Source organism: Dermacentor variabilis, chromosome 5 (genome assembly GCF_050947875.1).
Source record: "Dermacentor variabilis isolate Ectoservices chromosome 5, ASM5094787v1, whole genome shotgun sequence".
In the NCBI taxonomy this organism is placed as follows: domain Eukaryota; kingdom Metazoa; phylum Arthropoda; class Arachnida; order Ixodida; family Ixodidae; genus Dermacentor; species Dermacentor variabilis.
The window spans coordinates 25,352,818-25,364,973 of NC_134572.1; the positions used below are offsets into that span (position 1 = coordinate 25,352,818).

At 45.6% G+C, this 12,156-nt stretch overlaps 2 protein-coding genes across 4 annotated transcripts in view; one reads left to right on the forward strand and one right to left on the reverse strand.

The window, feature by feature from the left end:
- The window catches only part of AMPdeam (AMP deaminase), a 136,205-nt gene extending 131,015 nt beyond the window's left edge, over positions 1-5,190 (reverse strand). For 2 of the 3 annotated variants that reach the window (XM_075692001.1, XM_075691998.1), the window contains exon 1: positions 4,860-5,190. In XM_075692001.1, the coding sequence (XP_075548116.1) occupies positions 4,860-4,977 (118 nt within the window). In that variant the 5' untranslated portion in view covers positions 4,978-5,190. The remainder of the gene's footprint in view (positions 1-4,859) is intronic. The other variant, XM_075692005.1, reaches the window with a different exon arrangement.
- Positions 5,191-5,419: 229 nt separating this feature from the next.
- Positions 5,420-6,239, forward strand: LOC142582363 (nucleolar protein 16). The gene has a single exon (XM_075692007.1). The coding sequence runs from the start codon at positions 5,536-5,538 to the stop codon at positions 6,037-6,039; it is 504 nt and encodes a 167-aa protein (XP_075548122.1). The 5' UTR covers positions 5,420-5,535; the 3' UTR covers positions 6,040-6,239.
- Positions 6,240-12,156: the final 5,917 nt, after the last annotated feature.

Genomic DNA, 12,156 nt, shown 5'->3' on the forward strand with positions numbered 1-12,156 from the left:
TTTTCAAAATTGCCTCGCAATCGATTAAATAAAAAAATTTCCTGGATACGAAGTCATATGCATGTGGAACTGTATGCAACTAGCGTAATCATAATCTTGCCATCAGGTCTCCAGAAAATGGACACTAATTTGATCTAGACTATTGTAGTTTCACAGACGACGGAATCATCCGTGAAGTGTGTTCCGAATACCGCGAGATGATGTGAAAACCCAGTACGCCATCTACGTGTTAAAATAAAAGCGGTACCGTAACAAAACATAAGAAGACGGTTTTTTTTTTCCACGTGAATAGAGATGCTGTTATCAGCATCTAACTGTAGCGTTAAAAAAAAATAAAGGTCGTTCCCCTCGAGAGGCAGAATGAGCCTTTATTCACCGGACGTATACAGCCGCAATGTCCGGATTGCGGCGAATCGTACTGCTCGCTATCGCAAATGCTTTGGCAATGCTCCGCGTTGAGCGGCACCGTGTTCAGCAAAGAAGAAGACTGGATGGAAGCCCTGCGAAGCGACGACCACCAGACCCAGCTCCGGGCCGTCCAGAGGGCCCACGAAAGGGCGGAGGCTCACGGGCTTCCCGTCCCAACGTGGGTGCGGCCCGCGACCCCTGCCGACCACTAAACCAAGAGTGGGTTCTTTCCTCCTCCTCGACGAGTTTTCACGCTCGAGACACATCAGCCGCTAATAAGAACTGACTTGAGTGATTATGTGTGTCAGTGTTTGTTGGCTTCTTATGGTATGACTAAAAAATCGGGCCCTTCGGTTAACCCCCTTTCTTCTCGTTTATGTCTCGGGAGGTTAGACATCTTCAGACTGTCCTTGTTTATACGAATTACAGTTAAAACTCGATGGAATAAAATCCGACTGCGAAGTTCCCAATCTAACGAAGAAATTTACATTCCCGAGGAGGTACTTATGGTTCAATATTAATATCAAGCCGAATTAACTAAACACACTTGTCCGAACTCGATTTAACGAAGTTTTTTCTGAAATAAATGAGTAAAAAAAAAGCGGTGATTTGTTTCTAATTTTGACACAGACGGGTTCTTCTTCGAGCGTGCGCTCTGAAACTATAGCGTTAAAACATCTAGGCGCCAGGCTCACATCCCTAGCTTTATTTTGACGAGGCTGCACACCGCGCCGCCCATGCACGGAAAAGTCGACTCAACATCGCCTCGGTTGTGGCAGCTGTGGTTGCTTCCGTTACTTCATGATCCATGAGACAGATGGCTGGATTAGAGGCAAATACAATGCCGCGGTAGCCTCTGCTTGTCGCTACGTTCAATCTTAGATTTCGGATGACATAAAAATTCCTTTCTCGATTTTACGAACTGCCGATATAACGAAATCATTCGAGAGTGTTCATCGCTTCGTTAAATAGAGTTTCAACTGTACAGCAGTTACAGTTCACGGAACACCGGATATGTCTACGGCAGCGACAGCACTGGTAGTGCTATCTTGCGATGCTTTCTTCCACAAGGCGTTAGAAACGTATTTTGCTAAGTTGGTATTCCCGCATAACGAAAAAAAGGAGTCCACCATGAGCTCATGACTGCTGCTGCCAACCCAAGGTGGAACCTGGTCGTTGCATAGTTCTGCGGGCTCTAGTTGACGTTAGCGTCCCAAGATGGCGTTACCACCGTTGTACCTCTATGCATGCCTAGCGTTCCGACATAGAGTTTCTCACTACATTACCTAGAGGGAAATCTGGCGCTGCTGCACTGTGGTATGCATGGGAATGCCGGTATCTTGTGGATTCGGATTGGCATCGTTCTCGTAGAGACAGGGCACCTTGAAGACGCGCTTGGCAAGTACCGTTCCGTCTGTCACAATGATTCATTTTCTACTAGAACAGCACGTGAAAAGCTGTTTTAGCTTTATTATTACGCGAAAACATCTTTTGTTTAACTATGAGAACTTGTTATTGCGTGAACGCTTATATGTTACGTAAGAAGTATCAGCGGGCCGCTAAAGTTGGAGGACAGACGACAAGGTTCCCGCTCGCTTTGAAACAGTTTGTCGTCTGTTCTTGCTTTTCTTCGCTTGGTCATGCATTGTGGGTGAGTAAAGATGTAATATGCGTGAATGGAAACATTTTATGAAGATTTTACTTTGAGAAAGCGTTATTTGCACAGCCATATCCACGTTTTAGACGAAGCCTCTTACAACACCAGCCAACACGAGCCTCGCAGACACATATACCGTCATTCCCATGGCGGCACGGTGCCCCCTTAAGAAACTCCCATAGAAGGTGGCGCCAGATTACCCTCTAGGTGTTATAGTGAGAAACTCTATGCGTTCCGATATTCCATAAACTGGAGTAGGTTTACGGAGGTTGTGGCGCTTCCCAAATTAAATTCATATAAATAACTTTACCTTGCATAACGCAACCTAGCTTCACTTAAACTAATATAATGTTGTCGATGTCGTGGGAAGTCCACGGTCACCGACCCCGTTAAAGTCTTTACACAACGCCGACTTTGTTACAGAAAGCTACAGCTGGGCCGTAAAATTTATGACATAGCGATTAGGTGGGAGGTCAATCACTGAGCCCGAGCGCATTCAACTCGCATTCGGGCAAAGCAGCAGAAAGGCTCGGTTCTGAAGAAATGCGCCACTATCGCGACACACTAGACGAGAGCACTCGCCGGAAAAAACGAGGCCGACAAAAACGCGCGGCCAAGGCCGAGGAAGGAAGGTCGTACGTATCGCGCAAAGGTCGCACAAACTACGCGGGCTGTCGGCACGCGCACGAGCGTTGCATAACTACCGCGGCCATTATTAAAGAAAAAAAAAACGCGTCACTCGTTCGGTATCGGCGCGCACCAAACCGGATTACAAACGAGTATTCTGTATGTTTGGGCGAGCTTGAAATTCTTATCCATAGCGCATACGTGCGTTTTTTAGATAGTCCGCACACTATGTTGTGCTTTAAAAAGATCAGCGGTTGAGGCTGAGAAGCTGCAGCTGCCGGCGATGCATTGGCTGATATAAGATATGCAATGACCCCCCCCCCCCCCCCCCCCCTTATTCCTATCACATATTAAAATATAACCTGCGTTTAGAAATTAAAATAACTTCTTTATTGCAAGACACCCACATGCACACATTTTTTTTATGAAAGACACGTTGAGAACGTACTTGAGAACGGCCGTAATACATGAGAGATAAATCATTTTTTAGCTGCTAGTATATACATCATGCATCTGCGGAAGACTGGTGGCGATGCAGTTGGCCGCAGTTTGCTAAACAAACAAACAAACTAAACAAATTTTTTTTTTGTGTGCGCTTTCATCGCACAATTGAACACGGACGAGAAGAGAAAGACAACACGAACGCCGGTGTTGTCTTTTAGCATTATGAAAGCATTATGAAACATCGTTCCAGCGCACAATTGTGCGCTGGAACGATGTTTCATAATGCTAATCGTAACCAACTAGCCCAGCTGTCCATACTTAGCGCTTTCATCGAGCGGCCGTGACACCATATTGCGAAGCATGTAAACAGCGCCAAAGAAGACGACAGAAAACATAGAAGTGCACAGGACCGGCGTTAGACCAGTGCCATCATTAGACGAACTTGCTTTTCTGGTCATGATTTGACATTTCCTTGTGCGTCTATTTATATATTCCATTAACGTTGCTTGCCGGCGTTTGCGTCTGTGTATGGCGTAACTTTATTCCACTTTACCCATATACACGAATGTTTCGTGACAAGGCGACCTTACAATTGAATTTAGTTGTTCGGCGTCATTCTGCCAAAGATAATCTGAATGACAATCCATACTTTGGGTTACAGATGCGGCCATATGGGAAAAGGCAGACTGACATGAAATAAATCATTTTTCGCGATGCGTTCAAAAACACAGTTACGTCGGCGAAGCCGCTTTTCATCAACGCAGAAACCGAAACGGGCTAAGCATAACAGAAAAAAAAAAGGAAAGTTTTAGGCACAACACTAAACTCTATTTGCGCGCTGTACTTATGAAAAACGATCCCTACGCAGAAGTACTACTGACTTATTCCAAATAGTGTGTCAATTCCCAAATGACATAGTATTAATTGCCTCTTCGAACAACAAACAAGAAATAATCAAATTTAAATTACAATGTCTGTCGCACTGTGACAACAATTGCCAGTGCAAATTTATAGTCATCACAAGAGAAACTGACTCGTCATTCATTTCATCCGTCCACGCCGAAGATAAGTCAATTAACTTGGAGTGTTATGGGCGTGCCCTGAGCCCTATACACCACTCTCCTCTCCAGTTTACCTCTTTTTCTAAAACAAAATTTAAGTAAGGCGTGGAGTTACTCGTTATGTCCTGTTTTCACCGAGAGAAACCAATGAACAGTGTTTAGCAATGAGCATGGCTACACCGCATCACCCTTCATTACGCAATGATGTCCGCGCATCCACATCGCGGGAAGAATATGTGATGCAGAGAAGCCTACACATTAGAGTAGCATTGTTTGCGGGTGATTCAGGCTGCAACGTTAACGCATTCATCGGCCCGGGATAGCGAGCATAACAGCTGTTCCGCTCCAGCACCAGTCCGCGGGGTGCCGTCGCGGTGCGAAGGGTTAATTACTAAGCTTTTTCTTTGTTTCATATACGCGTTTGCTGCATGACAAGTATATCGTGTCTCCGGGTGTCTTTCCACGCACGTGGTAGTAGAGTTTCAACCAAGAAAACTGCGAAAAGGTGTTTACTTTTTTCAGATATGATTATACATGTAGGAAGCGTGAATAAAATTAAGCACGCTTTATCGTCTGCGGTTCACAGAAACGAAACTAACGAGGTGTATCGGAAGCCAGCCGGATTGCTGTGCCTAAGGGATGCAACAATAGGAAACTTTTACCTGACAATTTGTCGACGTCGCAGTCAGATTCGGCGTCATTGTCCCCAGTTTGGTTCTTTGCAGACTCCAAGTTACTGACGCTGATCGCTTGCGAAAGCACGTCCGCCGTGTTGTTCATTTCCTTGGTTCGGGCTCTGGCGATTGTCGTACCGCGGAGATCAATGGAACGTCCATTCAACAGAAATCAAATGTCGGTAATAAGGTGGCCGCTTGTTGCAGCGACGAACAACCTTGCTTCGGCACTATCAAGTGGGAGACTGCAACCATCGACGCAATCGACGGCGTAGCGTCAGTTTTTCCGATGCAAGAGCCGCACAGCTTCACCGGATCGCCACGGATCTTTTCTACGGATACACACACTTCAAGCGGCGAACCGGTACACAATATTTCAAAAAAATATTCTTTTGCACATGAATTTCACATTTTTACCATTTATACAAGCTAAAACCGATAAAATGTTTAGATGCTACGTTATATTAACGCAATTATTTTGTGGTGTTCCGGTTCTAATTCACGGTAGGCGGAGCTTGCGGAGATTAGTCTCAGCCGTTGGAATCCAAGACAAGTCGTGCCCTCTTGTGTGGTGTGTTTGTGGTCGTGGTGCTCAAAGGCACGTGGCTGTTCTTGTTTTCGGCAGTCTTAAGCGAGTGATCCGTTTTTCGAGCGCTATCAAATCATGGGAAATGCCAAGAAGACAAAGAGGCGGCACCGCCAAACATACAGCGCCAACCACAAAAAGAAGATGAAAAAGAAGCTGAAACGCCAAGTGAAGATCAAGAGCACGCTTATAAAGCAAGCCTGGGAGGAAAACAAAGGCATTTTTGACAACCTGCGTGACATGGGCATCGCAGCGGACGCAAACAAGGCAATCCCTATGGAGGTCGATGCTCAGCCGGCGACTAAAGGCAAGCGAAAGACACGCGCTCCCAAAGAACACGTCGTGGCACAACTTGAAGCCGCGGCTTCTGAGCCTAGGCCCAGCACGCTGCGGATGTCACAAGACGACGTCAAATTCTGCGTCTACATGCTGGAAAAGTACGGCGAGGACTACGCTGCCATGGCCAGAGACCGCAAGAATCACTTCCAGGACACGCCTGCCCAGATTAGGCAGAAGATAAACACATTGAAGAAGATCCCCGAGCAGTGGAACGCATATATGCGGGCTAAAGAGCTCGCATGAGTGGTTGGACGTGTTGTGTTGCTAGAATACACCTGTTTTAAATACCTAACTGCCTTGTGTTTATTCTTATCGTCAAGCGGCGGTGCTGCTGATCGCAGTTACCGTCACATCGCGAAACGTCGTGTGATGCGACGCTGTAACGCGATTTTTCGTCTCATAAATCATTTTCTGTTGACGAATTAAAGTTTTTACCACCACCACCGTGTCAGTTGCTTCCGTTTTTTTAGTTATAGCCAGATATGTCGAAATAACATTAATACTCACAATCATGCATGGAACCTGTTATCTGAATGTTGAGTAGCGTTTTCCACTGTGCTGGTGCAGTAGAGAATGTTTAACATGTTTGAACACGCAACACGTTTAAAAAAGTGTAGCTTCGCTCTTGTGCACATACCAGGTGTTCAACCATTTATAACTTTAGAAGTGCTTGTGAGGAGGCATCTATACAGAGTGATTCTGATTATGTAACAGCACACGTATATTTAGAATGGATACAATTGCATATCATTTACACTGTCTGATAGCAATAGCGCTTTTAAAGGAATCATCCGACTGTAGAACAAAAATTTGAGCCTTGAATATGTTGTACTCCTGCATTTAAAACAACTTACATGTGCTTTTTAAGGCATTAATGGACACCTTAGCTTTTTTAATACCTCTTTTTTTTTTTTTTATGTGACACCATCTGGCTTGGCTGATGTCATAGGTATCCTGTTGTCTCATATGCATTTGTAGACAGCTGGTGAAAGCCAAAATTCAGCACAAGTTTAAGAGGCCTAATATGCTCCTGAAACACTGTGCGGCATATAGAATGCAGAGGGATTGAGTGGTACCTATGACGCTACGTGGCCCTTCCTGTGTGGAAAACTAAAAAAGAAATGCGTAACATATTTAGTTTAATTGTGCATGAAGTAATGCTTTCATGTGTGTTGCGTTGGTCCATGGAGGTCTGCATGATAATACTTAAGGTCGTAAGGCCACTCTTTCACAGATTTGAATTCACTGGGCAATCTCTTTAATGCTGCATACTCAGCATTGCCATATGTCGTAGTCATCACAGTAGGTCATAGTCATTCCCCAGTAATCATGTGACAGTAACAATAAAATATGCATAAAAGAAATTAAGGTATCATAAAATCGTGATAAAATCGAGTGAAAATACAAGGTGGGCTAACTTTCAGGTGGGTAACGTGCAGTTCTTTTAAGCTAGGAGCTTAGTCGGGGGTGGGTTATCTGCCCGAGGCGGGGCCTCTCTTGCGATCTTATGGTATGTAGAAACTTGAACCTCGTGGCTCTTTTCCTTCCAAGACTGATGCTTCAACCAACTTCATTCCCAGAAGATAAGGAAAATGCCAAGAGAAGCAGTGGCTCATGAGACAGTCATTATGATGTGCACTGTGGTGTACAAAATGGTAATCAGTGGTTTGTCAGGTGTAATGTGCCAAAGCAACACAGGGGCTATGTGTCATGCCATTTAGGAGAGCTCCAGATCAGTTCTGACCACCTGGAATTTTTTTGTGTACAATAAAAGCTTGGTAAAGTTTTTTTTTAAATTCTGCCTCCATTAGCCATCGTGGTCAACAGTCAGAACTGCGACCTCGTGCTGAGCGGCATCAACTGTGCCAAAGCAACATTGAACTGATAAAAGTCAAAGCTAGAAGCTTGAACTATGGATTAGGCTAAAGAATGAAACAAAAGCTGTGGTTCTCTTCAGCAGTTTGTTCATGCACCTCCATGAATATTTTATGGAAGTGACACTCTGCAAAGTACCAAGCCTTACTACATGCACTAGTGCACCAGTGATCATCACTGCATTGCACTTTAAATCAAATTGCTACTTGTTTTTTTCTGTCTCCACATATATAAGAAGTCGACATACAAGATGTCACTTTTTACTCACAGGCCACTTTCAGGCTCTTCCAAGTCTTGTCCTATTCATGTTGGTTCTCGAGTCCATCACTCATGTTTGTGTCAGTGTTGTGGAATGGGCACCCTCCTTCCAATTCCTTTCATTTCCCCGGAATGAAAAAACTTAGCATAATGAGTTGGCGGGCTAGTTGGTGCGAATCCATAATTACTTTGTTTAGTGCAAAACAACGGACACAAGAGCCTTGTCCTGTCGTCTTTCTTGTGTCCATTGTTTTACGCTAAACAAAGTAATTATGAAAAACTTAGCCCATTGCCACTCTGGGAATGGCCGGGCAGTTCCATTCCTGTAATTCCTCAATGTAAGAAAGGCACCTTGGTAGCTTTATCGAGTTGCCAATGGACGCACCATAACGTTGATGTCATCAGGCGCATTAAGAACTGCAAAAATACGCAAAACACATTACCAAGGTTGAGCGCTAGTAGCTTGGTGACAAATCTCATGTAGTACAACCACCTTACTATAATTCCCATAGGGCAGTTCTCCCACTACTTATAGTATTTGCATCGTCGGCATTTTAATATTGTTTAAGCTTAAATGTGTTAATGCTAAAATGACGACATTTTTGTTTAGCTGTCCTTGTGATTTCTAAATGCTGCAATAAAGGTTGCAAGCAATGCAAGGTGTAAAGAGAATCTTTATTTTGGTTTTATTCATTGAAATTTTGCAACAAAATGTCATGAGCTAAATGGGTGCTTCGCCATTTAATTTTGGAAACCCTAAGTGTAAATGACGGCTGCTTCGACGATTAGTTCTAAAAAAAAAAAGGTGAGATGAAACAGTTGCCTTCTGCGTAACTATGTGTTGCATTTCACAAACATGAGCTGCTGAAAAGAGGTTCTTGACAGGCGATTTCGCTTCGCGGTCATTACCAGGGATGCCATAGAAAATGCGCATTCCACGCCAGCTGGCATAGCATTCAGAGTGAAAACTGCCATCGTGAGGCTGGAAAGCAAGGGAAAGCAGTTAGCATTCGTTTTACAATAGGTCAGTGGTGTAACTGTCTGAGCAAGCTCGCTCTGTAAGGTGAAGAGAAATTTCCCCTGCAATGGACCCAGACATATGATCTTGGGGGGCATTTTCATTTTGGCTGATGTTTTTAAAAATTGGTCCGCTTGGCCCTGCTTCAGAGTCTCCATTCATGATGGTGCTGGCACTGTCCTGCCCTAACAAAAGAGGCCTCCTCCCCAACTCAGCAGAGCACCTCTGCTCGGCTGTTGCAGCTGAACACCAAGAAGACTTAAACGATGGGTCTAGGAGGGCACCCATAACAAAAACAGTCAGTGTACGTGCTTGCGAACTGCTTCTCCAGGCTACACTGTAGGCCTTTAGCCACCTCTTTGCAAAGAAGTGTGCCTTCACTTAAGATTTCCATAAGGGAAACTTCGATATTTCGCAACGCGGGAAGCAAAAGCCTGGCTGTCTCGTGCCTTTTCTGCAGCAACTCCGTGGCTTCCTCTACAGGGGAGAGAAGCTCAATCACATCTGTTGCCAGCCTCAGTTCATATTTAGACAGTTTAGCCTTCTTGTAAGCATGCAGAGTTTCTGTCAGGCCTGGACGACTAAAAAAAGTGGTAACGAGCTTTTTCATCATTCACAGCTGCGACTTCCACCTCGTCGTGTTGCGAGATGCCAAATGCAGACTGGCCACATTCAACACTTCTTCCGTGTCGGCATTGCTCTTACATATAGATACGACAATGGCGCCGCATTTTTCTACAACTTCTTCGGCATTTGGATCCTAAAATGAAGCGAGGATGACAATTAGTGAATATTGCCACTGCAAGTACAGGTAGCGCAAACGGCAAGCATGCGATGCAATAGAGTTTCTACTATTTCTCCTAACATTCTACCTTTCTACCAACATGCGAGGCCAGAGGGGACGCAGATAGAACTGTACAGAGAAGGAGGAGAAGAGGCAGTTCCCATACAAGAGAGGGGAGAGGTGACGTGAGAAGGCAAGGAAACCCCACTACTATATGACAGCGGTTGCAGGCAAACAGGATAAGCTTAAGCTCAAAGTATGGTAAGTACATTGCTGCTATTTCTGAAAAATAAACACCATGCAAATATGTCAAGCGGGCAACTTACGCAGGGTGTGTAGAAGCAGAACCGCATTAATTAAAGCGCACCGCAGGGTCTAGGAGACACTACAGAAGCAGTCCACCATCAAATCAACACTTGTGTGCCCGCCGCCTTAGCTTTGTGGCTATGGCATTGCTAGAGGTCGTGGATTTGATCCCAATCGCAGCAGTCACATTTCGACGGGGGCAAAATAGAAAACGCAGATGCACTTAGATTTGGGACACATTAAAGAACATCATGGTGTCAAAATTAATCCAGGGTCTGCCACTACGGTGTGCCTCATGATCCGAGTGTGGTTTTGGCACGTACAGCCCCATAATCCAATTCAAGTTTAAAACTTCTGCCACAATGCAATGTGCCATGTGAGGCAATGACAACGCCCAACCCTCTCAGAGGTTATAAAATACGGTGCACAACAATGCCTCAAGCAAACACCTCTCCCTGTGTGCTTCTTGTACTACAAAGACAAACAGCAGTGGTGCACGTAAGGTAACGTTAAACATCAACTCACCACTCTCGTGTTAGCCTAAACGTTGAAGAAATTAAGCTTTAGCCGTCAACATCATCGCTAATTATTGTCAAACAAAGCATCCAGCACAGAAAGCTTCACTTACATCGATTCCCACAGTGCGTGGGATGTGCATAATTTATTTTCTCTCGTTTTTTTCTGCCCACATTCTCCAATACGCTGGCTAATAACTCCACTTTTTCAATAAAGAGCTTTCTCTCTCTCTCTCTCTCCAAGTCATATATTTGAATGTATGGCTTGGGTATCGCACCCTTTAGACATGCCATGAGATTAGGACAAATGCAAAATTTGAATGTTGAGAAGCTGTAAGGAGTATGAGACAATGTACTGGTGCATTGAAAGTAGGAGTTCCAGAAGTAGACCGTCTGGCAGCTCGGGACTTGTGCGGAAACAGTGCGAGTGTTGGTCACTCATGTTGTGGACATAGAAGTGATTCTCGAGCTGAAGAAACCAGATGGCAGAGCTACTTCTGCAAAACTTCTGTAGGCCATGCATCCGTGGAAGGTGCGAGCATAGCACATCGGAAGGCTCGCCTGCTGTTTCTTGCTGTGAAATCTCAAATGCTGATAGTATCAGGGTCACGGTGGTCACTGAAGGCATCGCGAAGGTTGTGCTTGTGGCATCTCCATGTCTGCAAGAGTGAAATTTGCGCCTAGTGGAGCCGGTGGGAGAGCTTCTGCATCGGTGATGAGTGAGGTGCCCCCGAATGGAAAGTGGACAGCCTGCAGGAATGTCCAATGAAGGAGAGCGACGGGCTATAGAATAGCAGAAAGTGTTTATGTTTGGCCCAGTGGACCTTTGGAAAGAGTAGTCACGCAGTTGCCTTTGAGCTGGGGAGGAGACTCGTGAACTGAGTAGAGGTCTGATGCTGGGGCCAGCACGTGCTGATGATCGGCACGGGTGGATGCAGGTTATGTGAGACGACAAGACACGGAATGTCGCAATGGTTCAAGTGGTGAGAGTGGTTGTGAGTGAGTGCTCGAGGTGACATAGTGAGCAAGGACGGCTGCCTGCAAGTTGTTGCAGAAGCTGGGGCTGAGGGGTGGCAACCGGAGCCTGGAACGCAGCCGGAGCCTGGAAACTTGTTGAGAAGGAAGCGGCTGCCCAGCTGGATGAACCAGATGTCCGCCAGGTCGATGTAGAACTCATGAACAGCCTACAACCATGGGACGTCTGCCAGACTGTGCGAGGCCACGTCGCTCGCCTTGGTAGAGTCGGTGTGCGGATGCTGGCATGGCTCGGCTTGGTCGTCTGGTGTCACCAGGTTGTGGGTTGATACGAGCATGGCTGGGCTCAGTCGTCTGGGTCACCAATTTGTGGGAAGGCTGAGTTCAGTTGTTCAGGTCACCAATTTGTGGGAGGCGGTGCAAAGAGGTAGCCGTCATAGCCACGGTTTATTTAGGCCTGCCAGTCATGGTGCAGCAGGATCTCAGGAGTGGCCGACACTGCGGCTGCTCAGGTCGAGCGCTAGCGTGTTCTATCTTGCGCTAGCTGCATGTGAACCCATCTTCTTCATCGCCTGCTTTGGAGGCGATAGTTGCGCTGTTAAAACACAAAACGCGCCATTTTGAGGATG

Coding starts and splice junctions, on each gene's coding strand:
- LOC142582363 (XM_075692007.1), top strand. CDS start 5,536: ATGGGAAATGCCAAGAAGACAAAGAGGCGGCACCGCCAAACATACAGC.